At 33.8% G+C, this 24,120-nt stretch overlaps 11 protein-coding genes across 11 annotated transcripts; 5 read left to right on the forward strand and 6 right to left on the reverse strand.

Moving 5' to 3' along the window:
- Positions 1-3: 3 nt before the first annotated feature.
- Positions 4-2,088, reverse strand: TpMuguga_01g00271 (uncharacterized protein). Its single transcript, XM_061304963.1, has 3 exons — positions 1,403-2,088; positions 676-1,372; positions 4-645 (listed from the first exon to the last, which is right to left on the reverse strand). The coding sequence occupies exons 1-3, from the start codon at positions 1,978-1,980 to the stop codon at positions 19-21; spliced, it is 1,902 nt and encodes a 633-aa protein (XP_061161539.1). The 5' UTR covers positions 1,981-2,088; the 3' UTR covers positions 4-18.
- Positions 2,089-2,144: 56 nt separating this feature from the next.
- Positions 2,145-3,091, forward strand: TpMuguga_01g00272 (Kinase binding protein CGI-121 family protein). The gene is made up of 5 exons (XM_061304964.1): positions 2,145-2,450; positions 2,483-2,605; positions 2,635-2,718; positions 2,747-2,836; positions 2,924-3,091. Exons 1-5 carry the CDS (start codon positions 2,187-2,189, stop codon positions 3,008-3,010), a joined length of 648 nt encoding a protein of 215 aa, XP_061161540.1. The 5' UTR covers positions 2,145-2,186; the 3' UTR covers positions 3,011-3,091.
- PIP5K7 (MORN repeat family protein) lies at positions 2,921-7,761 on the reverse strand (the record flags this gene model as incomplete). The annotated part of the gene is made up of 8 exons (XM_760709.2): positions 2,921-3,988; positions 4,045-4,142; positions 4,243-4,316; positions 4,402-6,286; positions 6,319-6,388; positions 6,420-6,477; positions 6,508-7,013; positions 7,045-7,761. The coding sequence occupies 8 exons, from the start codon at positions 7,759-7,761 to the stop codon at positions 3,089-3,091; spliced, it is 4,308 nt and encodes a 1,435-aa protein (XP_765802.2). The 3' UTR covers positions 2,921-3,088.
- Positions 7,762-8,115: 354 nt separating this feature from the next.
- On the forward strand, positions 8,116-8,959 carry TCTP (Translationally-controlled tumor protein-like protein). Its single transcript, XM_760710.2, has 3 exons — positions 8,116-8,361; positions 8,448-8,511; positions 8,546-8,959. The coding sequence occupies exons 1-3, from the start codon at positions 8,268-8,270 to the stop codon at positions 8,907-8,909; spliced, it is 522 nt and encodes a 173-aa protein (XP_765803.1). The 5' UTR covers positions 8,116-8,267; the 3' UTR covers positions 8,910-8,959.
- TpMuguga_01g00277 (uncharacterized protein) lies at positions 8,937-10,205 on the forward strand. The gene is made up of 5 exons (XM_760711.2): positions 8,937-9,457; positions 9,550-9,673; positions 9,715-9,835; positions 9,870-9,969; positions 10,042-10,205. The coding sequence occupies exons 1-5, from the start codon at positions 9,146-9,148 to the stop codon at positions 10,156-10,158; spliced, it is 774 nt and encodes a 257-aa protein (XP_765804.1). The 5' UTR covers positions 8,937-9,145; the 3' UTR covers positions 10,159-10,205.
- On the reverse strand, positions 10,161-13,358 carry fusA (translation elongation factor G). The gene is made up of 14 exons (XM_061304965.1): positions 12,977-13,358; positions 12,837-12,932; positions 12,650-12,807; positions 12,513-12,620; positions 12,290-12,447; positions 12,110-12,205; positions 12,009-12,073; positions 11,871-11,978; positions 11,696-11,839; positions 11,606-11,664; positions 11,281-11,466; positions 11,055-11,243; positions 10,863-11,023; positions 10,161-10,828 (listed from the first exon to the last, which is right to left on the reverse strand). Exons 1-14 carry the CDS (start codon positions 13,290-13,292, stop codon positions 10,228-10,230), a joined length of 2,445 nt encoding a protein of 814 aa, XP_061161541.1. The 5' UTR covers positions 13,293-13,358; the 3' UTR covers positions 10,161-10,227.
- Positions 13,359-13,425: 67 nt separating this feature from the next.
- Positions 13,426-14,944, forward strand: DRG1 (uncharacterized protein). The gene is made up of 4 exons (XM_760713.2): positions 13,426-13,730; positions 13,790-14,215; positions 14,281-14,546; positions 14,634-14,944. The coding sequence occupies exons 1-4, from the start codon at positions 13,601-13,603 to the stop codon at positions 14,910-14,912; spliced, it is 1,101 nt and encodes a 366-aa protein (XP_765806.1). The 5' UTR covers positions 13,426-13,600; the 3' UTR covers positions 14,913-14,944.
- Positions 14,945-14,992: 48 nt separating this feature from the next.
- On the forward strand, positions 14,993-15,585 carry TpMuguga_01g00280 (uncharacterized protein). The gene is made up of 2 exons (XM_760714.2): positions 14,993-15,255; positions 15,347-15,585. Exons 1-2 carry the CDS (start codon positions 15,076-15,078, stop codon positions 15,533-15,535), a joined length of 369 nt encoding a protein of 122 aa, XP_765807.1. The 5' UTR covers positions 14,993-15,075; the 3' UTR covers positions 15,536-15,585.
- A 4-nt stretch (positions 15,586-15,589) lies between these two features.
- setd8-a (N-lysine methyltransferase SETD8-A) lies at positions 15,590-18,903 on the reverse strand. Its single transcript, XM_760715.2, has 7 exons — positions 17,933-18,903; positions 17,485-17,825; positions 16,421-17,386; positions 16,166-16,323; positions 15,971-16,049; positions 15,708-15,893; positions 15,598-15,675 (listed from the first exon to the last, which is right to left on the reverse strand). Exons 1-7 carry the CDS (start codon positions 18,659-18,661, stop codon positions 15,600-15,602), a joined length of 2,535 nt encoding a protein of 844 aa, XP_765808.1. The 5' UTR covers positions 18,662-18,903; the 3' UTR covers positions 15,598-15,599.
- Positions 18,904-19,013: 110 nt separating this feature from the next.
- On the reverse strand, positions 19,014-19,971 carry TpMuguga_01g00282 (uncharacterized protein). Its single transcript, XM_061304966.1, has 5 exons — positions 19,650-19,971; positions 19,529-19,611; positions 19,429-19,496; positions 19,259-19,344; positions 19,014-19,231 (listed from the first exon to the last, which is right to left on the reverse strand). The coding sequence occupies exons 1-5, from the start codon at positions 19,953-19,955 to the stop codon at positions 19,097-19,099; spliced, it is 678 nt and encodes a 225-aa protein (XP_061161542.1). The 5' UTR covers positions 19,956-19,971; the 3' UTR covers positions 19,014-19,096.
- Positions 19,972-20,039: 68 nt separating this feature from the next.
- sal3 (HEAT repeat family protein) lies at positions 20,040-24,039 on the reverse strand. Its single transcript, XM_760717.2, has 5 exons — positions 22,167-24,039; positions 21,800-22,020; positions 21,015-21,688; positions 20,424-20,889; positions 20,040-20,277 (listed from the first exon to the last, which is right to left on the reverse strand). The coding sequence occupies exons 1-5, from the start codon at positions 23,887-23,889 to the stop codon at positions 20,062-20,064; spliced, it is 3,300 nt and encodes a 1,099-aa protein (XP_765810.1). The 5' UTR covers positions 23,890-24,039; the 3' UTR covers positions 20,040-20,061.
- Positions 24,040-24,120: the final 81 nt, after the last annotated feature.

Raw genomic sequence — 24,120 nt, forward strand, 5'->3', positions numbered from 1 at the left:
ACAAAAATTGTTAAGAGATTAAAATTTAAATAAAACAATGTCGATAGTATACGGAAGTGCTTCGTGTTCTTTATATAGAATGGATTTATCATTTGCTAAACCAGAAGATTCATTTCCATCCAACCCAGGTTGATTATTATCTTCATTCCTTTCATGGGCAATTTTTTCCAGAACTGAATATACATCTTCGTGTATTTTAGATGTCAAATGTGTTGTTTCATCCAGTTTTACATCGTCTTCAACTTTATTAGGCTCAAAAATAAGATCTTCGGTAAAGAATTTCCTTCTCTTCCCAGTTGAAAGTATATTAAAATGATCCATTAGTGAGTTGATTGATGCCAGAACTGAATATTCAATACTCTCTAATCCCCTTTCAACATAGTTTAAAACATGTTGAAGTATACAATACAGCTGATATATTCCTTGAATTCCTATATACTTGGACAAGAACTTAAATTGATCGTGATCATTTGTAAGTTCTTCTCTATAGTTTAATACTATATTCCCAATTTTAAATATTGGACTTGAGGGTTCATTTTCTATCATACATGTAAGTTTTCTCAGTAATAGGCTATAAATTTTATGGTCTACAATGTTGTTAATTGAACAACTAAAACAGAAATTTATATTATGAAGTGGGACCACCTGAAAATCTTTATGTGGATAATAACTTACTGGAATATTAAAATTTGAGTTATTAACACCTGCAAGTGACAAATCATCTTTAAAAAACTTTAAAAATTCTGAAATAAACCTATTTTCCATGTTTTGTAATTTCTCATTTTGACTAAACAATTTACTCTTGTAATCCAATTTTGACAATGAATGATAAATTCCAACCACGCCATGAGGTGTAAATGTTTTCAAATTTTCATATACATTTTCATTCATCTTGTCAATAAGTTTTGTATTTCTGTAGTTCAGTTTCCCAAAAGCATAATATATATTCCCAAGTTCAAGCTCAGAGCTGTGTTTTAAATTTACTCTATCAAGGTAGGATACAATATTTCGAAAACAATATATCGGTTGGTAATTATACTTTGCAAAAGTATAAAGCGATGTTGAGATTAACTTCATGTTATATTCTTTTTCACTTTCTTTCAACATTATATCGGCGGTTTTCACTGCTTTAAACACTCTAGTAAGTGGAATCTTAAACTTTAAAAAAGAGTTAAGTGTCACTATCAGCTGATTAATCTGGAATTTCTCTACCAACTTTCCCACATATTCATCAACAAAAAAGTCTAAAACACTGGGATCCAACTCAATATTAGATTTTGAAAAGCAGTTAAGCAGCAGTGAGACTCCTTGAGGTGTTATATTCTTCATTAAATTATCTGAACTTGAGTCATCTTCCAATGTTAACCCCTTCCTAAACTTAATATTAATATTTACCAAATACCTGTAAAATTCCTGGAGTGAGTTATAGAGAAGTTTATTTGAAGATTTCAAAAACGCATCATGATTCACATTAATCTTCGAAATACAGTTCAACACTAAGGATAAGTCCTGTTCATTCATGTGTTGAATGTTTTTATTTGCTATACTCAGAAGCTGTGAAACGTATCTTTTTATGTTATCTGTTGGAATTAGATTATACAAGTGATTATAACTCCTGTTTGAGTGTAAATTCTGGTAGAATTTAGCGTATGAATTCAGGGACAGTGAAACGTCCTTAGGTTTAAGCAAAGATTTATCATTGAGATCAATGATTTTATGCTGTAAGATATCCAAAGACTTTGAAAATGATAAATTATTGCTGTTTAATAACTTTTTCCCTTCCAAAAAATCATATGCTACTCTCTTTTCCAGGAATCCAGAACACGAATCACTTGAAATCCTCTCTATTCTTGGAGGCAAATTAATCAAACCTGAGGTAAATCTATGAAGAAGGCGTACTGCCTGTTGCGATGTTAATTCTTTACAAATATTTGACCATTCTAGTGCAACATTAGAAGCTTTTATGTTACATTTTGCCATATGGCTTAAACTACATTAATTATTTAGATATTCTGTTAAAAAATTTTCAAATAATTAAATCTTCAATATTTTTCTATTATACATGAAATTAAAAACATTTTAATAAATTTTTGTCTCTTAAATTTATTAATGTATGGGGAATCCTCTTCTAATTATCACTATTATTTATATACACATTTTATTTGTAATATTATTTTGTAATTTTAATGGTTAATAAAAATCCAAATTATGGTACTTTTATCAATTCTTTCAAGTTTTCCGATGATTTGGAGGATTCCACAGAGCGGAATCTCGATGTTTATATAACACTTTACTCTAAAATTGCAAATATTGGTCCTGTTTTGGACTACGCTTTAAATGTTAATGACTACAATAAGCCTTTAAACTCTGAAGATTCTTTTAATTCTATCAAGAATCCAAAATCTATCTTAGATTTCAATGTTTTATTTCTAGTTCTGAGACCTAGTTTGGTACTTAATTTTTAATTTTTACTAATTTTTAGATACTCTCTACTGATCATTTACTTCATTCCGTAGCTCGGGCTCTAACTAACGTTTTAAACTCTAAACCTGTTTCCAGCAACTTTACTACTGAAGTTGCCTTTATGTTATCTGGATCTTCTAGTGTAATTTACTAATTTTTCAATTTTTTTAGGTTGCAAAATCACTAGAACGTGTTTTATTATCAAAAAGCGATAAATTTAGCCCAGCCCTAATTGTTACTCTTGTACAAAATAAGGTTATTTTTACATAATAATTGTTTTTAGTCTAAGGATAACATCTTGGATATCATTGATGGAGTTCAAGATGACATTTCCAACCTTGATAAATACACCAAGGTTGACGAACTTATAAAGGTAAAACAACTAAAATCTCTACATCAATTAATACACTAGATATCTATGTATTAATATAATAAATTACCATGAAAAATGTATATTCAGGAATTTAAAATTACACAAGAAGAGCTTAGACTCCCTGGGGGATTAGAGGCTTCGATTTTGTGCAGAATTGGAGTTAAAAGAATATAACATCAACTTTATATCCAAACCGTACAATTCTCAATGGAATTCTTAAGATAATTCTTAATTTAAATGTAATAATAGAAATTACATATTAACTCCTAGTATGTTTGATCTTCTCATTACATCTAACAAAGAGTCTAATTTATACTTTACAAATTCCTCCACGAATGTTGGATAATCCTGTTCCAAGAATTGTTTTATGTATGAATGATCTTGTGCATCCAAATCAGTTTCTAGATTTCCTCTATTGAACTTAACTTCTAGTGTTCTTTTCGTCAACAACTGGAATGTTCCTCTTCCATGCAATCTTCCCAAGTGATACTGCCCTGTGTATATAATTCCGTTTGGAAACACTTGTGACATATTTCCGTGCTTAGAACCATAAAAGAATAACCCATTATACACTTCTCCTTTAGTGTCCTTATATATTCCAGGTCCATGAGGTAACAGCTTATTATCGAGTTTATCAAACTCTTGTGCAAATAGCTTCAAATCTTCTTCATTGATCATGGGGTCTAACTTCATAAACTCCAAATCGTCCTTAAGCTCATTCATATCTAAGGTTTGGTGTGGATAAAACCTCAAGCTTCCGTTATACTTGAATCCGTTAGGGAATTTAATTGATACCTCATTCATCAACATGTTATCATCTTGCCACACAGCTTCAACTCTCAAGGGTGACCCGGATATTATGGTGTTTATCATACCCTGGTTAACTCTTCTTCCTTTAACCCAGTATCCTTCAAATGATGTGCTTTTATTATACTTCAAAATGCCTTTTCCATGGAACAAGTCTCCATGTAATTGTCCCACATACACTCTTCCTGTCTTATCTATCACTGAGCATACTCCAAATATCACTCCGTTCTTAAAATTCCCCATCCTTACTGATCCGTCTGGCATCGTCATCATCCCTTTCCCTTCGAACTTTCCATGCTTAAATTCACCCTTTTGTTTCACTCCATTTTTATACGACATTGTTCCCTAAATATATTTTTATCAAAAATGTTAATTAATGTGTATTTAAATAAGTTTATTACATTGCCATGGCATCTGTTATGTCTGAAATCTCCCACATATGTATATGTTCTCGTTTCTAATCTTCCAAATCCATGTTTCTTATCATTTAACCAGTCTCCTACATTATTTAACATTTAAACGAATTTATTAATTCAGTATATAACCAAAATTATCACACATGGATTATTAAAATTATGTATTTAATGATAATTGGCTACCGGTGTATTTGATATCATTTGTTATTAAAGTTCCTTTTCCATGTCTTTTATCACGTAACCATCCCCCATCATATCTATACTTAATTTTCTAACCTAATGTAAATATTTTAGATAAATAATTAGTTTACATAGTTAAGTGGCATGTGGGATAAAAATTACCTAGAACCGTCTTTGGAAACGTATGATCCTTTCCCATCTCTGAGCATGTCTACAAGTTCTCCAACGTAGAAATCTCCGTTGGGATATGTATATTTAGCTACGTTTTGGCTAAGGTAGAACACAGGTTCATTGAAAACTTCTAGGTTATGGTTCATATAAAAATCCTTAAAATTGTGTGTTTGTATCCATAGTTCTACAAAGTCTAGAGAATAGTTGTTCTGGATCTCCACAATATGTGTGGCAAGGATCGATGGGAGTTTAATCTTTACTTCCTGATCTCCTTCCATTATATACGATTTTCTCTGTGCGTCATCTATAGGTTGATGATCCTCAACATCAGAATCTGGTAATTCCTGCATAGAGCCTCTCAAATACTTATCTCCTCTAACAATATACACACCGTCAACTGGGTTATTAAAATCAATAACAGAGTCTAATTCGAAAAAAAAGTCCATTACCAGATGATATGGTCGTCTTCCTTTCCCTCCTGCGTACGCGAATGATTTGAGAAATTTGAGTAAAAAGTCTCTCAAGGGTTGAATTCTCGTTAAAATTGCATATTCTATTTCCTTATTTCGGTCCTTCACATCCTCATACTGTAAATACTGAACATATCCTAAATATGTATACTTAGTACTCCTCTTCATCATCTTCTCAAACATTACATCGAATGTAAAGGTTGGATTTTCTTCTACTGAACTCACTTCCTCTTCTTCTTTCACTACTTGTGAAGGGTTAGGATCGTCATCAACTATCTTTGTTAACTCATCCCATTGAGCTTTTAACTCTCCAAGCGGATCAAACCCTTTAACCTTTTTATATTCCGATGCTCTATCTTGTGCTCCCACCACATCATTCTCACCAACATCTGAAAATTTATCCACATCTTCCTTATCACCATCAGGTTGTCCGGGCTTATCTAGCTCACCATCACTTTGAGCCATTTTTTCTTCCTCTTCTTCATCATTTTGTTCCATTTTAACTAGGTCTTCTTGATTTCCTACAGTTTCTACCGTTTTTTCCAGGTCCTGATCCCTTTCTATGGTATCAGCCTTTTCAACAGGTTCCCCAGTGTCTTCAGTTTTATCCACATCATCATCCCTTTCCTCCTTTGAATCATCCTTCTCAACATCTTCATCTTTTCCCTCGGTTTCTCCAGTTTTTTCGGGCTCTTTTTCTTTTTTCTTTTTGGATTTTGACTTTTTTTTCGAGAACCTAAGAAATTTAGGCAGTGCTCCAGGAAAATATATATCAAATAGACGCAAATAACTCTCCTTGTGCCTTCTCATTCCCAGTCTCCTTCCCATGTGGTATATCTTACTCGCCTTTCCGCCCAGTTCTATGATAGTTGAAGGAGCTCGCGATAGATAATCTCCCACAAAATGGAATATGTTCTCACTGGTGTCCATGACCATTTTCAAAGGCTCATCATCAATTTCAAGTTCATCCAATAGCTCGAAATCGTCAAAGAAGCTTATTTCATAGAATGAAGGGGAATAGTAACCCAAAAGTTCTCTAGTTCTCAGTCTAATTATCTCCTCTTCCAAGTCAAAAATCAATGTCGGCGGGTTACTAAGCTTATTCAGAATCTTCAAATCACTAACTCCAATCAAGTATCCCGACATCTTATTCAGTAACGGAGGCATTGATTCTGTAAAGTATGGATAAATTGGGTTATCTGATCTGAAAAGGTCCAGTGGGAATCCATACTTTTTCCAGTTAAACCAAAGTGATCCAAATGCCTTAGAGTTAAAATTCAGTGAACTTGCACACGGGATCATAGTTAATAGTGACAGTATACAAGTGCTTGTCCTAGCTGCGCATTCTGAATATATCATAATTCTCTGCTCTGTCAGAACAGACTTTAACAAAAACAACAATGCCCCTATAATGCAGTTATACACGTTTTTTACTTACTGTATGATAAACATAGTGAAAAGGGCTTAAAGTGATACTCCAAATTAAAGAACAAAGATTCGTAACTCCACTAAAACAATATTAATTTACTTAAAACTTACATCCTCGACTTTATCATTCCTGTTCACATGCTCCACAAATGATAATAACAGAGAGTGACTACAAATAAGATTGATTTAAAAAACTTACTCATAAAAGTTCTTATTATCAAAATAAGCTTGAGCTAAGTATTCTAGTCTTGATCCTATTAGTCCGAAGAATGGCACTTTATATACCAGACATATAGCAACAAATTGGCCATTAGGTGACTGAGAACTAGTTTTCTTAACAATTGGCTTTGGTGGTTCATCAGAACCCGTATCAACTAAAACTGGTTCTTCATTTTTCTCTTTCACTTCATTTTCATTTTCATTTTCATTACCAGTTGGTTCAGTTTGTTCCGTTGTTTCAGTTGGTTCTAGTGATTCTGATAAATTTTTTTCAGGTTCTCCATTTTTTAATTGTATTTCTTCTGCTAATTGGATTACATAGCTTGTTCCATAAAGAACATTAGTAGCTGCTGTTGGAAGCACGAAATGGACAAAATCGACTAGAGAATTACTCTTCTTCGCTCCTAACGCTAACTCTGGCAATAAATGTAAACATGACTGTAGTTCAGAATCAGTATCCCTATTTGCAGTATAGGACTCCGTTTTCTAAAATAAATTATCCTAAATTATAACTTACGTATTGAACTTTAAGTGACTTGGTATCATGTTTCTGATTCGGATTCAATATTGGAGGGTATGAAAAAAGGTATTCACTCTTTGAATCCCTGTGACTAATGATAAAAGCGCCCACTATAGTGTCCCCGTGAAGTTCTGTTGAATACAAATTATCATAAAATTTGGTAAACTCTGTCTCTTTAAACTCTTCCTTAGTTAAATCTGTTTTATCTGTGTCTTCTGGCTCAGGAATAAGCTTAGTTTCTGAAGGTGGAAAGCCAGGAAGTGAATCATTTTCTGAAAAAGAATCAAGTCGTTCTCTATTTTTATGTTCTTCAAAAGCAGCAGATTCAAAGTCCAAGTAATCCAGTGAATCAAGTTCATCAGACTGTTCAGCACTTAGTGTTACTTTGGAGTCAAATGAGGTTGATGTTAGTTTATCTGTGTCAGTTACTGACTGAGGGGTGGTATCAGTAAAGTCCATTGGAACTGCATCAATTGCGATCTCCTTTAGGGGTTCTTTAAAAGTTGAATCTTGGGTAAATATAAGCAAATCTGACTCACTTCCTACTTTCTCTGGTTTAGGATCAGACGGTTTTGGGTCTGGAGGCTTAGAACTTCCAACATTCAGGTCCAAAATTTCAACAAAATCATCCGCCAAAGTAGATTCTTCGACCTTTTTATCTTTTGAACCAGCCTTAGACTTACTACTCCTTGATTCGAAGAAACGTCTTACCATATTTTATTATATTACATCTGGTCAATAAATTTATCAAATATTCAGGTTAGAAAACCTCATACAAGTGAAATAATTAAGTTACTGCGATAAAATATTTATTCTAGTTCAAAAACTGATACTTAAAAGCAAAAATATGGTACACGGTTATGAAAATCACATAGTGAATGAAGAATAAAAAAATGGGATCAATAAAGGGTAAATTTTTAAAAAATAAAACCGACACAATTCTAAAGACACTTCCTTATTATTATAATAAAAATGCAAATGATGTGTAAAACTAATCTTTCAGAGATGGCTCGTAGAAGTTAGTACACTCCCCATAGAGAACACATTTTTTTAATATACCAGAATAAATATTTATTTAAAATTATAAATATATAATTTTTTCTATTTAGTACTCTTGTTTATATAAGTTTTCAAGAGATTCTTTTAGAATTTTTCACTGTTGATTTTTTTTGATTTAAGTGTTAAAATTTTGTCATTTATACCTGATAAATAATTCCGAAATGAAGGTTTACAAAGATTTGTACTCTAATGATGAAGTTTGCTCTGACGCATACGATCATCATGACCCATTCGATAATGCAGATCTTTCATCTGGTATGTTATTCCTATGATTATTTATTTATGTATTCACATTTGTATATTAATTTTTGATATTACAACCATTAATTAATTTTTTATAGTTGCTTTTGAAGTAAAAACTTCAAAGGTTCCAAAAGGTGAAGAAGACTATGGAATCGGATACAAGTACACCTTAGATTAACTTATTAATTATTTTTAGTGATGAAGAAGGGGCCGATCAAATGAATGTTGACCCCAATGTTGAAATGGTAGTAGATGTGGTTGATAAATTTGGCCTTCAATCCCTTTCATTGACGAAGAAGGATTACTCTTCCTACATTAGGAAGTACATTCAGAGATTAGTTGCCACTCTTCAGGAAAAGAACCCTGAGAGAGTAGAACCGTTTAAAACAACAGTTTCCGATTTCGTTAAACATGTTCTCGCAAATTTTGAGGATTTTGAGTTTTACGTTGGAGAATCCTTGGACTACGAGGCAGGACTCGTTTACGCCTATTACAAGGGCGAAGAAGTCTCACCGAGGCTTGTTTTCCTCAAAGACGGACTTGTAGAAGAGCGTTACTAAATATAGCTCTCATGTATTAATCAACTTGTTTAATCTCTAGACCACTCGTACACAATATCACACCTTACCATAATTATTTTAATATTTATAGTTTGTACTCTGTGTTTTTATTAATGTGTTAACTTCTCTATATTAATTGTAAAATTGCAAATAACTTTGTAAAAATAAAATAAATCGTTTGGGTGTAAACCATATCTTTGAAGTAAATTAGTAGAATCACCTCTAATTTGGTAAAAATGACCATGGATACAATCGGTGGAGTCGTACATAAAAATTTTAAATATGTTTACGTTTCATCTGATATTAATATACCAGTGAAGGTCTTGGAATTTTCCGGGAAGGAGAATTCTTTCAGAGATTTAATCACAAGTCACTTTACCAGACACAATCTGCTCCCAGAGGAGCGCCAAGACTTTGAAAAGTACTTAATAAAGGAATATGAAGGATCCAAAGCTAAAAATAACTCTGAAAATGACCCTTCAGGGGGCTTTAAGCTTACACCTGATTTCCTCAGCAATACTATCGACACTGCAGGCTCAAACTACCAGGTAATTTTTATATAGCACAAATATACCATATAAATACTATAAACATAACTTAAATATCCCATATTTATATCATAAATTTGCATATATTTCAGATTATACCCCTAACTTTGCCTAGTAAGAAGAACGACTTTTTGGGAGTTAACTGTTACATTGACAGTATTGGCAGGGTTAAAAACCTACCTACGAACTCTCGAATGACAAGACTTTGTTCAACGGGTATTAAAAACAACTGAATATTCATCTGATTCATTGATTAGACATTAGAGGTGACTGCTTCATTTCCAGAACCTACGATGACGAGGATGTTTTCAAGAGGGTAGACTTTACTCTTGAGGACTACAACGAGTTAATGGAGAATCCGCCCTCAGCTGAAGGAAGGTTTGGGAACTAGAATTCACTATTAAATGTATAGGTGGGACGTTTCTAAAGCGTTTTCTAACGCTTTATCGCAGGACAGTTTGACTAAACCCCAAGAAACCGTAGTCAAAAACCACTGTGAAAATTGTAAAAAGGTACAAAATAACTCAATTTCACCTTAGTTATAACTCGATTAAACCTTTGTTACTAAAATAAATTATATTTAGGAAGGTTCTGAAAGTCAAGTTTTGAAAATTTGTACTGGCTGTAAAAAGGTAAAATACTGTTCCGTCAACTGTCAAAAGGAGGACTGGCGGTTTCACCGTAGAATTTGTAAATTGTAATATACAAAATTTATACATATTAATGAACTGTAATGTTATTTTGTCTATACATACTAGTGAATTTTAATGTTATTTTGTCTGTTTGGAGGCTACAATTTGGTCTTGAATATCTCTGGGGACGGGGCTGTAGTGTGACATTTCCATTGTGTAGAACCCTCTTCCTTGACTGATTTTCCTGAGTGTTGTCATGTATCCTGTCATTTCTCTAAGAGGAGCCTCACCTTCAATTTCCTTAACAGTGCCATACCCCTGTTTAGTATTTGTAACCCTACCTCGTCTTCTTGAAAGGTCACAAACAACTTCTCCAAAGTTATCAGTAGGACAAGTAATGCTCACCTTCATTATTGGCTCCAGTAGCTTCATTCCGGAAAGTCTTGCAGCTTCTTTTATGCCTCTGGATGACGCCATTCTGAAGGCGAATTCTGAGCTGTCAACTTCATGATATGAACCGTCGGTCAGAACTATCAGCACGTCTGTAACAGGGTAGTTTGCAAATAACCCAGTGTTAAGCTCATCTCTTATCGCGTCCTCAATACGAGGTATGAACTCCTTGGGTATTGCACCACCTATTATCTTACTCTCAAACTTAACTCCACTGCCTTGCTCCAATGGGACAACCTGTAAATTCACATGACCGTACTGCCCTTTTCCACCAGTTTGCTTAATAAACCTAAATAAGATTTTGGGGATAGATATTTCCATACTTTCCTTCTGAAACAACTTCTTTGATGAAAGTTTCTTTGAAAGCCACTTGAGGAGATCCAACTTTCAGTGGTAAGTTCTGTTCCCTTTTTATTCTGTCTACCATGACATCAAGGTGTAATTCTCCCATTCCACTGATTAGTGTTTCTCCAGTCTCATAATTCTAAACAATTATACTTCTCTAAGAATATTACTCTGTGGACTTTGAATGAGGGATCTTCTTCTGCATATCTGTCAAGAATCTGTTGAATTCTAGGCTCGTCTTGTGGGTTTACAATGTCAATTGAAAGACTTATCACAGGTTCTGGAAAGTCTATTGACTCCAAAACTATCGGATTTTTCTCACAGCAAAGTGTGTCACCTGTTATCGCCTTTATCCCCACCTAATCACAGTAAATAATTTTATAATATTATTTTTACTAGTGAGACGATATCACCGGCATGTGCTTCCTTTATTAGTTTCCTTTCATTTGAGTGCATGAAGAGGATTTTTTGCACTCTTTGACTCTTCTTTGTTCTTGGATTATACACATAATCGCCGGTCTTTATAGAACCTCGGTATATCCTGATAAATGTCTGATTTCCAACTTGTTGATCAAATGACAACTAAAATAATGTTCAATTTATATAAACAAATTTATAATAAATTTATATCCACTTTTACGATAAATTTATATACACTTTACAGTAAATTTATTTGCAAATTTTATAATAAATTTATATGTATAATTGTGTAAAAGTGTACCTTGAATACCAGAGCTGCTAGTGGTAATGTGAAGTCTGTGACGTCAAAGTTAACGTTTTCTAAATCAATTTAACAACGGATTAAGCCTACGGTTTATATCTAATTCTGTGTTTTCTTCATTATTTCCAGTTTCTACTTCAGATTCATCTTTTTCATTAGATTTAACAGTATTCAGGAACAGTTTATTAGTCTCACAAGGTGATGGTAAAAAATCCAAAACCATATCCAAAATGCCTAAAATTAATTAATTAATTGTTAAAATTGCCTTGAATATTCTTATTTTTTAATGAGCTTCCACAGGCTACTGGAATCACAGTGTTTGACAGTGTGAGTGATCTCAATGTTCTTCTAATTTCAATTTCCGTTATAGGCTCTGACAAACTTAAGATTTATCAAAAGTTACCTTCAGAGATGAACTTTTCTAAAAGCTCATCAGATTCCTGTGCTACAGTTTCCACTAACAAGTCTCTACACAATTTGTCAATTTATGAACAACTTCCATACCTATACTTATTATATTCATCCATTTGATCCTTTGGAACCTCCAATTCTTCATATTCAAAATTCTTTTTCTCATCTTTAAACTTGTAAAATTTGCTTCTAAACAAGAATTAACTGGGTGAATAATATATTACTACTCCTTAAATAAATCCGAATTAACAATAATTACTTGTAAATGACTACCTGACGATATCTATAACTCCTTGGAAATCAGTGTAGTTTCCAACTGGGATGAACACTGGGATTGGAAATGCGCCTAATTTCTCCTTCATCTCGTCAAGACACTTTTCAAAATTTGATCCTATTCTGTCCATCTTATTCACATATGCTATTCTTGGTATCTATAACATTAGTTTATACTAATTCCATAATTAGAATGCATATAATACTATAGTACAGTTGATACCTTAAATTTATCAGCTTGTCTCCAGACAGTTTCTGATTGTGTTTCAACTCCTGCAACACCGTCAAAAACTACAATTCCTCCATCAAGAACTCTTAGTGATCGTTCAACCTATTCAATCATTTACTGTATAATTATACCTCTAGAGTGAAATCTACATGCCCTGGAGTGTCAATTATATTAATGCGATGTAGTGGAATTTTACGATATCCACCCCTCCAGAAACATGTGGTGGCTGCTGATGTTATGGTTATACCTCTTTCCCTCTCCTGAGGCATATAATCCATAACTGCCTCTCCTACACAACTGTAATAAAGTTCAAATTACCATCATGGACTTCTCCTAATTTATATGTTACACCAGTTAAATATAATATTCGCTCAGTTGTTGTTGTTTTCCCAGCGTCAATATGGGCCATAATACCTAAAATCCATTGAAAATTAGGGTAAAATTGGTCTGAAACAAACCGATGTTGCGATATCTATCAAGTTTGACTTCGGTGATTTCAAAGGTTTTAGGAAGAGCTTGTAATCTTTGTTGATTCCTATCATTCTTTAAAAAAGGTATAGAAGAATCCTTTATAACAGCGGTTTTATTAATAAATCCCTGTGTATATTTATTACATTTACTGCGATTTGTTAGAGAAAGGGGAATCCCGTTTGTTAGAACATTATTTACGAAAAATTGTGCAGAAGAATTTAAAATATTAAGTGAGTTTACAGAATTAACACATGTGTAAATGAAAGTTAGATAGAATAAAAATTTATGACAACATTTTTGCATTTCATTTATTTATTTAAAAAATATTATACAGATCAGATAAATTTAACTCATTAAAATTTAGTTTTAACAATCTTCCAAATATGTCATTACAATTGTATATGTGGATAAATTTAAATTTTATTTTATTTTTTACCTTATTATTATTTTATAAATGATTTAATTATTTTTTAATTTTGGTAATGGAATTTTATATTTAATTTTAAAAATTTTCATTACCAAATTCGTAATATTGGTTCTACTTTTTATTATCAATTCTTTACAATTTCCCCCTAATTTTCAATTATAAATTTTAATTTAAATATATAAAGATGTCGATATATCAGAAGATTGCCGATATTGAGGCTGAGATGGCCAGGACTCAGAAGAACAAGGCCACCAACTTTCACCTGGGTTTACTCAAAGCTAAACTCTCCAAACTCAGAGCACAACTCATTGAAGGTATTATACACACGTTTAGCCTCTCAAAACTTTTAATGATTTATTAATATTATGATTAGGCGGAGGAAGTAAAGGTGGCGGAGCTGGTGAGGGGTTTGATGTATCTAAGACTGGTGATGCTAGGGTTGGTTTAGTTGGGTTTCCTTCAGTTGGGAAATCAACTTTACTAAACAAGTTAACTGGCACCTTTTCTGAAGTTGCTGACTATGAATTCACAACTCTTACCTGCGTTCCCGGTGTAATAAAGTACAAAGGTTCTAAGATCCAGTTACTTGACCTTCCTGGTATTATTGAGGGTGCTAAGGATGGAAAGGGTAGAGGCAAACAAGTCATAGCAGTTGCCAGGACTTGTACACTTATTTTAGTCGTTCTAGACGCAGCTAAATCAATGCATCATAAGAAATTACTTGAAAAGGAGATGGAAGGATTTGGCATCAGACTCAACAAATCACCTCCAAATATTACCTTCACACGAAAAGACAAAGGTATAACACACCCCTTAAATATTTTGTATAGTTAATTTTATATAGTATGAAATTATATTCTTTAGGAGGAGTTTCAATAACGCATACCGTACCATTAACAAATATTGATGAGGAGATGATAAAGTCAATTTGCCATGAATATCGCATAAGTAACGCTTCATTTGTAATTCGCTGTGACCCTACCGTTGATGATATAATTGACGTTATTGAGGGGAACAGGATTTACATACCGTGTCTCTACGTTATGAACAAGATTGATCAGATTACAATACCAGAACTTGATATTCTATCTCAAGTTCCTCACTACGTACCAATCTCAGCACATCACGAGGTATCTCCAATACAATCATTTAGTCAACAATTTACTCAACATTATACTTAATTACATACTTAATAATGTATTTCATTGATGTTGTAGTGGAATTTGGATTGTCTGTTGGAGTCAATTTGGAAGTATTTGGATCTGATAAGGATCTACACAAAGCCCAGAGGAAAGATTCCGGACTATGAAGCACCTGTTATACTTAAGAGGAACCACTCAAGAGTTGAGGATTTCTGTCTAAGAATACATAAATCGCTTCTTACACAGTTCAAATACGCTTTGGTTTGGGGGAAATCAGCTAAACATAACCCTCAAAAGGTTGGAAAGGATCATTTTCTGGCCGATCAAGATATTGTACAAATTGTTAAGAAATAATCTAAACCATTTTCAATATAATACTTTAATAATATTTTGTGTTATTGGTCTTCATATTAGTGTTATTATGATTCCGGGATGGGGAATTAAAATCAAATAATAATCAATAATGATTAATTAAAATTAAATTGGTTATTATTTTTTAGATAATTTAAAATTTGTAATGTCTTCGAATAATAATAATCCTCCTAATATTGATGTTGACGTTGTAAAGGGCTTAAGTCAACCTTCTGCTCTGTATGATGAAGTTGTACAATATATTTTATCAACTGTCGGTTGTAAACTGCAAAATGAATCTACTCTAAGACTCGTATCACATTCCGCTCAAATTGCTCTCGAAAAGGTTCTTTTTCTCAATTTTATTTATTTGTTCACTAATTTACTAATTCTTACTAATTATTTTTTGTTAAATTATGAATTATTTTGTGGTATAGTTTTTTGAAGAGGCTAAGAGTGTCCAGGTATCAAATAGGCTAAACAGAGCTGATTATGAAGATAAGATGAGTGTTCTGAAACAGGACATTAAAGAACTTGACTATCAATCGATTTGTGAAACACTTCAAAAATATAAGTCTAACTCTCATAATTATAACCTTTTCCTCGAACCAAATGAAAAATTTTAAACCCTTCATTACACAAACTTAATATCTAATTTACTCACTAATATGCAAAATATATAGTAGAATATTAATCCAGTAGCCATGGATTATCTTTAATAACGCTTGGGTCTCGTTCTCCGTAATCCACCAGTAACTCCTCACCACTAAATCAATTAGATGATAAAGTTGAAAATACCATTCGATGTCACGTTTGGCAATGAATATGAGTCGGGGGTAATTATTACTTAACAGAGTTTTCGGCACGATGTTTGCGTTTTTCCTTGAATGGTTTACTAGTCTAGCAGGACCAAAGCTTATATCCTCCTCAGTAGCATCAATTCCATACCTCGTGCCATTATGCTTAAAAAAGAATATAAAAGATCTAACTCATTATTAATAGTGATTAAGGTGGGTACACCGGCGTAATTATGTTAGAAATAGTAACTAGGCTGATGCTACCCTTTGTATTTTTTGGATTTATTGTACTTGTTATTTCGAAAATTCGCCACTTTCTCCGTTATCAACTCTCCTTTATACTCTAACAACAAGTTAATTCAGTAAATAACTCAATAATTTAATCAATAATTTAATCAATAATATAATCAATAATATAATAATTAAATGGGTGAATAACTGGAAATAGAGTTAGTATACCCATGAGGAAATCATCTTTGTGTATTTTGTATGCGGCGTAAACGCCTCGGCCTTTTTGGGGGTTAAATTTGATGTGTACTGGCACATAGAAATTCCTCTTCATACACTCATTATATACCATATTCTTCTGCTTCTCAGTCAATACTTGCATACTCTTCCTAAAATCATATTTACTGTTTACCATATGAATAGGGTGTATATAAGTAGGGCATATATAATTGGGGCATCGGATGTGGTAATATAGTTGTAAATTACCTGGTGAATCCATTATCATCAATGAGTAATTTGATGAGGTCATCATCTTCGGCATGTTTATTGATGACAATTCTGGTCATTTTCCCGCCATTCTGTCGTTCAATTTCCAGTAATTTCTTAATCTTCTCCTCAGCGTCTCGTTGGAATAGATTTTGCATAATAATAAAATTATTATCCAGATAACTGAGTGAGTTAGGTGTGATTTTAGTCTTTCCATTTCTAAACTCACTATCTACAGTGACTGTTCTCTTGCGTCTGTAGAGCGACTTGACCATCTCAGGGTCTAGCTCGATGATTGAAGTCTCAATATCACCTGCAAGAGCCAAATTCCAGAAAATATTCGGACAAAACTGGGCCAACTTGTTAATATTAATATTAAGACAATCCTCCGGTAACAGTGATTTAATGAAGTTGAAACAGGATTTCAGAGTATTATCAGAGTAAAGAGTTACGTAATCATATTCGAAATGCTTTGTATATATAGTGGGGAACTCAATTTTTAATACTTGTCCCTCTGTCAGTACCATGTCACCAGATCTATACAACACATTCCCTTCATCTCTCACCTTCACCAAATTCAATAAAAACTCTTTAGACAATTGTTCATCCCCTTTACCTAATTCATCTCCCGTATTAGAGAGATTGCCATTGGTCATGTCATCTATTTGGTCCAAGGGTAGTGTGTTTTCCGGAATGTATACTGTGTAATTTTTCTTGATTACAGATTCTGACCTGTAATTAGCCACGGAATCTGGGCAACTTGAACCCTTGTTGGAGACGTCAACTCCAACCAGTAACTTACACTCATCAAACAAGTCATCTGGTAAGTTAAACTGTGTTCCATTTTGAAACGTGTTTGAAAATGGAGAATCTGAATTTGATGACTCCAAATCACTTTCCTCATCCTTTACCTCAACATTCTCTTTCTTCACCATTGACTTATTATCCACCATTTCCTCTCTATGACTAAAGAATTATTAGATTTATTTACCAATAATTATACTATTTAATAATTATTATGGTAATTATTATACTGTTAACTATTATAATACGGTTGGCGATACCTATTGGGATTAACGGAGAGATATCGTAGGTCGAAATGTGTTTTGTTGGAGGGATGTACGAGTACTCGGACACGGTTAGGGTCTGTTCCATCATCTTTGCCATAGAGATAACTTCTGTAAAACTCATAATTAGAATCTTGTTCATCAGATGATGAGATTTGAGAGTTTGCACAGTCAAATGAGAGACAATCGTCTAGGTCAGTGGAATTCTTATTAAACGAGACCATACTAACCTCGGACATTGTCCGTTTCACCACCTTAAAGTACATACTCTTGAGGTTATATGAATATATAACCACAAACGGTGTATAACCATCCCTTGCCTTTATCATCTTCAAACACTACAGAACAAAAAAGTAAATTTGGCGTAAAATTGACTAATTAAATGGAATAAATTATGTAAAATTAACTAAAAATTGGTTAAAAATAAATAATTGTGTTGAGATACGGAAACGTCTTGAATGATGTCGATGGTGTAATCGGTGAAGACCATGTAGAGTTTTTCGGAGTTGGAAAACTCATTACTGAGTGAGGTGAGTGAGGGTATCCTCATGAGGCCACTGACTTCAGAGTTTTCAAGCCAGAATAACTTCAGGGGTTGATGCTCGTGGACATATTTGTAAGGCTCAACTCCAAACAAACTGTCAACATATGACGTATAACTACTGTCAATGTTCTGATCCGAGTAATTGTACTTTGAATCTTTCACTTGTTTCTTTGTAACATCAGGCGTACTGAGCTCAGCATAACTTATTTCTCGGATGGGAGGTTCTCTTTTAACAGATTTTACTTTTTGTATTCTGCGGTACCTGCTAGGCCGTGGTGTTAAAATTTGATCTCCTAATGGCTTTTCCGTATATTCGGCATCATTTGAGTTATCCACTTTAGTACCAGTGTCAACCTTATCATTGGGGGATTGAATAATTTGTACGGGTATTGGAGTGCAGTTGATGGAAGATTGCGTTTGAGGTGAGGAGTGATAGTTACTTGTAATATCAGCTAAATCATCTTTAAAAGACTCGTCAGAGTCTGAGGAATACGAATTAATATACGATGTAATGCGTGAAATGGGACGTTTTGGTCTTCCGTTAAAGGTATAACCATTTCTCAAGAAACGGTTCTCTATATTTTTACAGCTGAAATTGTGGTAATAATTATCCGTATACGAGTCTCTCATTGGTAATTACTGGAAATCTAAAAATTTTCTCCAAAAATGAAAAATCCGATAATAAATTGAAAGAGGAAAAATAATTCCAATAGTTGGCGTTAAAATTTTCAATGTGTAGAAATTGTAAAAATAATAAATATTCTAGTGAGATAAAAGATGTTATGAAACCAGCGACATAAGTGGGCAGAATAAGTGATTTGATATTATCACATAAATCACCAAAACTAATAAATAAAAGATGATAAATTAATTATTTAATGTGTAAGGTATTTATTTAAAAAAACGACATCACTGATGGGGTGGTAAATAATCAACTCAAAAAACTCTTAATTCCCAATACACCAACTATTTTACTCATATATATACAATAAACATTAATTTCTCAGTAGTAATATCAATTTTCCATGTTATAACATTGCAAGGGTTTAGACATGTCTATGAGAATTAGAGGCAGTGACCTTTAAATTTACATAGTACAGGCCTGAATAAATACTTTGGTAAGAATCCATTCTCAGGTCTATCTTTAAAAACTATTCCATTACACATAACGGGTTTATTTTTCCTCGAATCAAACATAAACTAATAATGATTTAATTATTTACATACTTCTGTTTTAAAATATACAAATTCATTTTTCCCACTCTCTACAGGGAATTTCCACATCAAATGACCCATCTCCTCCCACCAATGTCCTAAATCACTCTTAAACACATATACTCGACTTTATACTTAAAATAACATGTATGTGTTAAATAGTGTGTTAGATGTGTGATTACCTGTTAATCCTGTGACTGTGGTAACAGTGCCGTCATCAGCGAATTTTAAATATTCTTTTAGGCCAGGTCTAGAAAATATGAATTTATTAGTAAAATTTACATATTTGAGTATTTCGGGGGTTTATTAAATTCCAGGACCCACTTGTTTCCAACCAGCGGATAATGCGGTGATTCCTCAGATTCCTGATAATTTTTACTATAAAGTATTAGATTAAAGGTACTTTGTGGAATTTGAAGAGTTTTTTGAGTTTTTTGGAGATTTCCCAGTATTTCGTTTTTATGTGATATTTCAGGATTAAAGTCCCAAACCATATTCGCTTCCACAAAAGATACTTAGAGATTTTAAGCTTTAACAATAGTAATTTACATGCCATTTTTGGCTTCCCATTGGAATATTGAGGCCCTTCATAGTGTGTGATTTCACTTTCTAATGGTCCAATTAGCCCAAATTTATGCCTTCCATTTATTCTCCCTATCCTTCTACAACACACTATTGATACTAATAATAATATATGTATTATCCTCATCACAACATGTATAAAATATATTTTTTATGGAATCCCATTCCCCAATATACTCATAACACACCAGAACACGCATAATAGTATAAATTCAAGGTTAATAGATTATGAATTACAGGGATTTTGCGATAACTTTCAACTGCATTTGTAATCGTTTGGAGAGTGAGGGATTGAGTTGTTTGAGAAAGTCTTGTCCCAGATGTTTCATCAAGTGCAAAATCTGCTTATTTAACTCCTCCGTCGAGAACTCAGTCTCGTAAATTGATATAAATATCTTCGCCAACTGGCCAAGATTACTATTCTCCACTCCCAATATCATTTGATTGTTCTAATCACACATATTAATCAGTACTATAATAGTTATATAATTATTACATTAGTAATTGGAGTAGTATACTAGGGGTAATAACATAATACTATGCTTAAATATCTAAACTAGTGCGTAACTGGGTAACTAATAAAATAGTGTGATACGGAGAGAACGAGATCCATGAGTTCTTTGTGTACGCGTTTTCCTTCAGTTTCATCTTGTCTGAGTGGCAGGTGTTTGAGCCACAGTGTGAGATAATTACTGGCGTCTGGGAGGTTATTGCCTTGGTATCTGATGAGATCACCGAGTGCTGCAACTGCGTTGTCAGTTGCATTCTGTTGATCTTTTTGTGATGAAGGGAATCTCATCTTCAGTGCTGAACTTAGCTTGACAGCTGACTCATTCGCTAAATGTGCGAATTCGGGTAATTTTGATAGTCTACTCACGCTGTAACAGGCATACTGTCTCACACTCGCCTCTTTACTCTCAATGTTCTTGAGCACGTGTGGTAAGAACTTGTCCCAAAATGTGATTACTCGAGACTGTAAAAACTCTATCATGTCACCACAAAAATACAACGCTATAGCCACATCATCAGGGACATTCTTCTCCAAGTTCATACACAGAAATCTACAACACAATGTTTTATGGTGTTATAGTGTTAATTATATTTAGAGTAGTAATATTATACTAATTATACTCTTAAGTATATAAATAATTAACTATATACTAATACTAAACTAAATAATTCTTACTGTAGACATTGGGGATGACATGTGGACATGAATTCATCGGGATGATGTTTCATGACAACTCCGAAGATATCAAGAAGTGATGATCTGAAGGTTTGTTCAGCCTCTTCATCTTCTTCTAGAGTTAGAATTTCATCAGGATCTAAGTCTTTACTAGCCCTGCATTTACGGTAAATGGCCTTAATCTTGGATGACTTCTCAATTATCAATAATAATTTATTAGTCAACAGGTTAAGCACATTTTGGTTCAGAATTCCAGGTCCTGCACAGTCTAAACAGCGGTAAAGACCGTTTGCTGATACTGAGAGGATGTCTACTGGCACTGTGTACTCAGAATCCACTTCACGTGTCTTCTCAAGGTCTGTCAACACTGCATTCATTATATTTAGTAATAATTCCAGTAACATTTCTTTACTGCTGTTACGCTTCTCTATTGCTATTCTCTTGGCTTCAATCATATTCGCCATTGCTGATAAGGCCTTTTGTTTTAGTTCTGCAGTTAACACACAGGACAATAATGGCAACACTGCCTGAGCCGTTGACGGGATATAATCCTCATACAATTCCTTCAACTCGTCTACTATTATCGCCACCAGACTCAATGTCTGCTCCAACTCATCCACCAATGATGTTCTCAACCCAGCACCACCATCCAAACCCATCAACAACGTTACATCCTAAATATTATGAGTGGGTTTTATAATATTATTATAGGGGTATAATAATAGTATTAGACATAAATAACTCAAATAAAGGTAACTAAAAATTCATATAATAATAATTGGTACTTGATCTTGGAAAGATTGTGAGGATTTGGTTAATTCGGTGAGTAGTAGTGGTACGATTTTGGGTAGGAAAGGTACAAAATTGGTTCCTAGCGCTGTACATAGTCTTCCTAATGCTTCATTTATATACTCTCGTACTGGGTCATCGCTCTCACTTGGCTGCTCCATTATCTGTATCAACGCGTTCATACACTCAATCCCATCGTTTCTAAACACGTCCTTTCCTAATACATTATTAGTCATTAACAGACAAAATATGAATATTTAGGGTAAAACAAAAATATAAAGGGTAAAATGTGAAAATTAAGGGGTAAATCAGGGGTAACTAAGTAACCACCTAACTATGCTTAGATTACTCCGTAGTGGATACCTATGGACATTCCGATGATTGAAATACATTCGATGGCTTTCCCGCGGCAAGTTCTTTCCTCTGTGGAGGTACATTTAGTAATAATTTCCTTCATGAGTGGAATAATTGTATTGTAATATTTAATAAAATGTTCTTCAAGAACACCTGCGGTGACTGCCAATGATGTTACTGCCTGTTCAGTCACTGATCTGCCAGTGTTGGCGCTTATTTTACTCAATAATCTTTGTACCACTAAATCTCCAAATGGTAATAAATGTTCCTTTTGTACTTCTTCCGCAAAGTTAATAAAGGCCGAAAGTGCGTGGGATTGTACTCTGGGGCTTGGGTCCTCAAACGCCTTAATCAGAGGTGGTAAAACCTCTTCATGAAAGTTCAATTGTACATACGGTTGATGGTCTAATGCTATTTGTCCAATTGTCTGACATACGGCAAATCTTATTCTGTAGTCTGCATCACTAAGTTTCTCTAGCATGATCCCGATGATTGAGGAGAGTCTGTCAATTTCATCGTCAGTCAGAAACTCTACAGTCTGTGAAATGGCCATTATGGCTACAAATTTATACTGCCACTGGGGTGTCTGGAGATACTGTGACGCTGTGGACAGGACCCAGTCCATAAAAGGACAATTATCCACAGATTCAAAAGCACGTCCTAAACGATCTAAACCTTCCTCTGAGGCACTATAAAGTGTATGTGCATCATCTTCAGTACCCGTTTCCAACCATTCAGTGTAACTTTCATCCTGTATATCTAGCATACAGGTCATTAAACAATTAACCATACGGAGTCCGAAATTAGGTATTGACAATGCTGTCTGAGGTTTCTTTTCAGGTAACACCAGTAACAATTCCAATGCCAGAGCTCTCAATTCACCGTCTAATCCTCTTGCAGGTCCTTCAGCCAATGCCAGTTCTAACATACGTGTAAAAAATAACTCGATATGTGGTTTAAAAAACTTAGCGTTATTCTCAAGTATCATTAATACTCCTGTTAGTGAGCTTTCCAGCTCATCTCTAGCACCTGGTTCTGTACAACCCAAGAGTCTCCTGAGTGAATCCAATATCAACGGCACAGTATCCCTCAAATAACTGGCGACGCCAACTTCTTCATAATCTACAGCAACTCCAATTACACAAATAGCTTCAGTTCTAACACTGGTATCCACACTCATCAAACTGGTCTTAATCAGTGCGGCAACTTCATTGGATCTACTGACTAAATCTTCTGCAAAGTAAGAGAAACATTCGCCTAACAATTTGAGACCAGATTTTCTGTATACCGGATTATCATTTTGTATTAATCTGATGGTGATGGAGGCCAGTTCTGGCCATTCACCTGGTGCCATGGACCTGGAAACTAGATCTGCAATAGTATCACAAACATTACGACGTATTGATTGGTGTGATTCAGACTCGATGGACTTTAGTAATGAAGATTTTAATAAAGATTTGACATCATTTGAGACCAGTTTCCAGGTATTATGAGGTGCCTCACCAGAACGTGAAACATCCAATAAAATACGTATTAAAACCACTGATTGTAATCTCCTCTCATCCTTTGGCTCCGTTAACATTACGTTCAATGTTAGCCTTAAGATACCATTCAGATCATGATTCTTCAAAGTGGTTATCTTAGCGTCGGCATCTGAACGTAGAGAATTATCACTTGAAGATAACGCCTCTAACAAAGAGACAAACACTTCGCTGTTCATGTTCTCACTCATTAGAAGAATATAACTCAAAGATTAATATGTTATTCCAGTTCTAATTGGCATAATACGATGGAAAATTTGGTATTATGGTATCTGGGAAAATTAGTGTAAAAAAACAAAATCAACAAATGTATAATAATGGAAATAATGATTTATTATATGTTACACATTTATTTTAATAATTTTAACGAGATTTTACGCCTTTGGGGCTACCCCATGGTACGTTAAAGAATAATCCACTTT

The sequence above is a fragment of the Theileria parva genome, chromosome 1 (assembly GCF_000165365.1).
Source record: "Theileria parva strain Muguga chromosome 1, complete sequence, whole genome shotgun sequence".
Classification (NCBI taxonomy): Eukaryota; Apicomplexa; class Aconoidasida; order Piroplasmida; family Theileriidae; genus Theileria; species Theileria parva.

Excerpts from the sequence above, each read along its gene's own strand:
- TpMuguga_01g00271 (XM_061304963.1), bottom strand. The coding sequence starts at position 1,980 with ATGGCAAAATGTAACATAAAAGCTTCTAATGTTGCACTAGAATGGTCA. Across the intron at positions 1,373-1,402 it reads TCACTCCAGGAATTTTACAG|GAAGGGGTTAACATTGGAAG; the intron begins GTATTTGGTAAA and ends TATTAAGTTTAG. Across the intron at positions 646-675 it reads ACTCAAATTTTAATATTCCA|GTGGTCCCACTTCATAATAT; the intron begins GTAAGTTATTAT and ends AAAGATTTTCAG.
- TpMuguga_01g00272 (XM_061304964.1), top strand. The coding sequence starts at position 2,187 with ATGGTTAATAAAAATCCAAATTATGGTACTTTTATCAATTCTTTCAAG. Across the intron at positions 2,606-2,634 it reads TGTTATCTGGATCTTCTAGT|GTTGCAAAATCACTAGAACG; the intron begins GTAATTTACTAA and ends CAATTTTTTTAG. Across the intron at positions 2,719-2,746 it reads TTACTCTTGTACAAAATAAG|TCTAAGGATAACATCTTGGA; the intron begins GTTATTTTTACA and ends AATTGTTTTTAG.
- TCTP (XM_760710.2), top strand. The coding sequence starts at position 8,268 with ATGAAGGTTTACAAAGATTTGTACTCTAATGATGAAGTTTGCTCTGAC. Across the intron at positions 8,362-8,447 it reads TAATGCAGATCTTTCATCTG|TTGCTTTTGAAGTAAAAACT; the intron begins GTATGTTATTCC and ends AATTTTTTATAG. Across the intron at positions 8,512-8,545 it reads GACTATGGAATCGGATACAA|TGATGAAGAAGGGGCCGATC; the intron begins GTACACCTTAGA and ends AATTATTTTTAG.
- TpMuguga_01g00277 (XM_760711.2), top strand. The coding sequence starts at position 9,146 with ATGACCATGGATACAATCGGTGGAGTCGTACATAAAAATTTTAAATAT. Across the intron at positions 9,458-9,549 it reads CTGCAGGCTCAAACTACCAG|ATTATACCCCTAACTTTGCC; the intron begins GTAATTTTTATA and ends CATATATTTCAG. Across the intron at positions 9,836-9,869 it reads CCGCCCTCAGCTGAAGGAAG|GTGGGACGTTTCTAAAGCGT; the intron begins GTTTGGGAACTA and ends TTAAATGTATAG.
- fusA (XM_061304965.1), bottom strand. The coding sequence starts at position 13,292 with ATGCAAAAATGTTGTCATAAATTTTTATTCTATCTAACTTTCATTTAC. Across the intron at positions 12,933-12,976 it reads TGATAGATATCGCAACATCG|GTATTATGGCCCATATTGAC; the intron begins GTTTGTTTCAGA and ends AATGGATTTTAG. Across the intron at positions 11,979-12,008 it reads AGAAAAGTTCATCTCTGAAG|AGCCTATAACGGAAATTGAA; the intron begins GTAACTTTTGAT and ends TAAGTTTGTCAG.
- DRG1 (XM_760713.2), top strand. The coding sequence starts at position 13,601 with ATGTCGATATATCAGAAGATTGCCGATATTGAGGCTGAGATGGCCAGG. Across the intron at positions 13,731-13,789 it reads CAGAGCACAACTCATTGAAG|GCGGAGGAAGTAAAGGTGGC; the intron begins GTATTATACACA and ends TATTATGATTAG. Across the intron at positions 14,547-14,633 it reads CAATCTCAGCACATCACGAG|TGGAATTTGGATTGTCTGTT; the intron begins GTATCTCCAATA and ends TTGATGTTGTAG.
- TpMuguga_01g00280 (XM_760714.2), top strand. The coding sequence starts at position 15,076 with ATGTCTTCGAATAATAATAATCCTCCTAATATTGATGTTGACGTTGTA. Across the intron at positions 15,256-15,346 it reads CTCAAATTGCTCTCGAAAAG|TTTTTTGAAGAGGCTAAGAG; the intron begins GTTCTTTTTCTC and ends TTTGTGGTATAG.
- setd8-a (XM_760715.2), bottom strand. The coding sequence starts at position 18,661 with ATGAGAGACTCGTATACGGATAATTATTACCACAATTTCAGCTGTAAA. Across the intron at positions 16,324-16,420 it reads GATGATAATGGATTCACCAG|GAAGAGTATGCAAGTATTGA; the intron begins GTAATTTACAAC and ends ATATGATTTTAG. Across the intron at positions 16,050-16,165 it reads CAAAGATGATTTCCTCATGG|AGTATAAAGGAGAGTTGATA; the intron begins GTATACTAACTC and ends ACTTGTTGTTAG.
- TpMuguga_01g00282 (XM_061304966.1), bottom strand. The coding sequence starts at position 19,955 with ATGAGGATAATACATATATTATTATTAGTATCAATAGTGTGTTGTAGA. Across the intron at positions 19,497-19,528 it reads CCCCCGAAATACTCAAATAT|ACCTGGCCTAAAAGAATATT; the intron begins GTAAATTTTACT and ends CATATTTTCTAG. Across the intron at positions 19,232-19,258 it reads TTGTATATTTTAAAACAGAA|TTTATGTTTGATTCGAGGAA; the intron begins GTATGTAAATAA and ends AATCATTATTAG.
- sal3 (XM_760717.2), bottom strand. The coding sequence starts at position 23,889 with ATGAGTGAGAACATGAACAGCGAAGTGTTTGTCTCTTTGTTAGAGGCG. Across the intron at positions 21,689-21,799 it reads CACAATCTTTCCAAGATCAA|GATGTAACGTTGTTGATGGG; the intron begins GTACCAATTATT and ends CATAATATTTAG. Across the intron at positions 20,278-20,423 it reads TCATGGATCTCGTTCTCTCC|AACAATCAAATGATATTGGG; the intron begins GTATCACACTAT and ends ATGTGTGATTAG.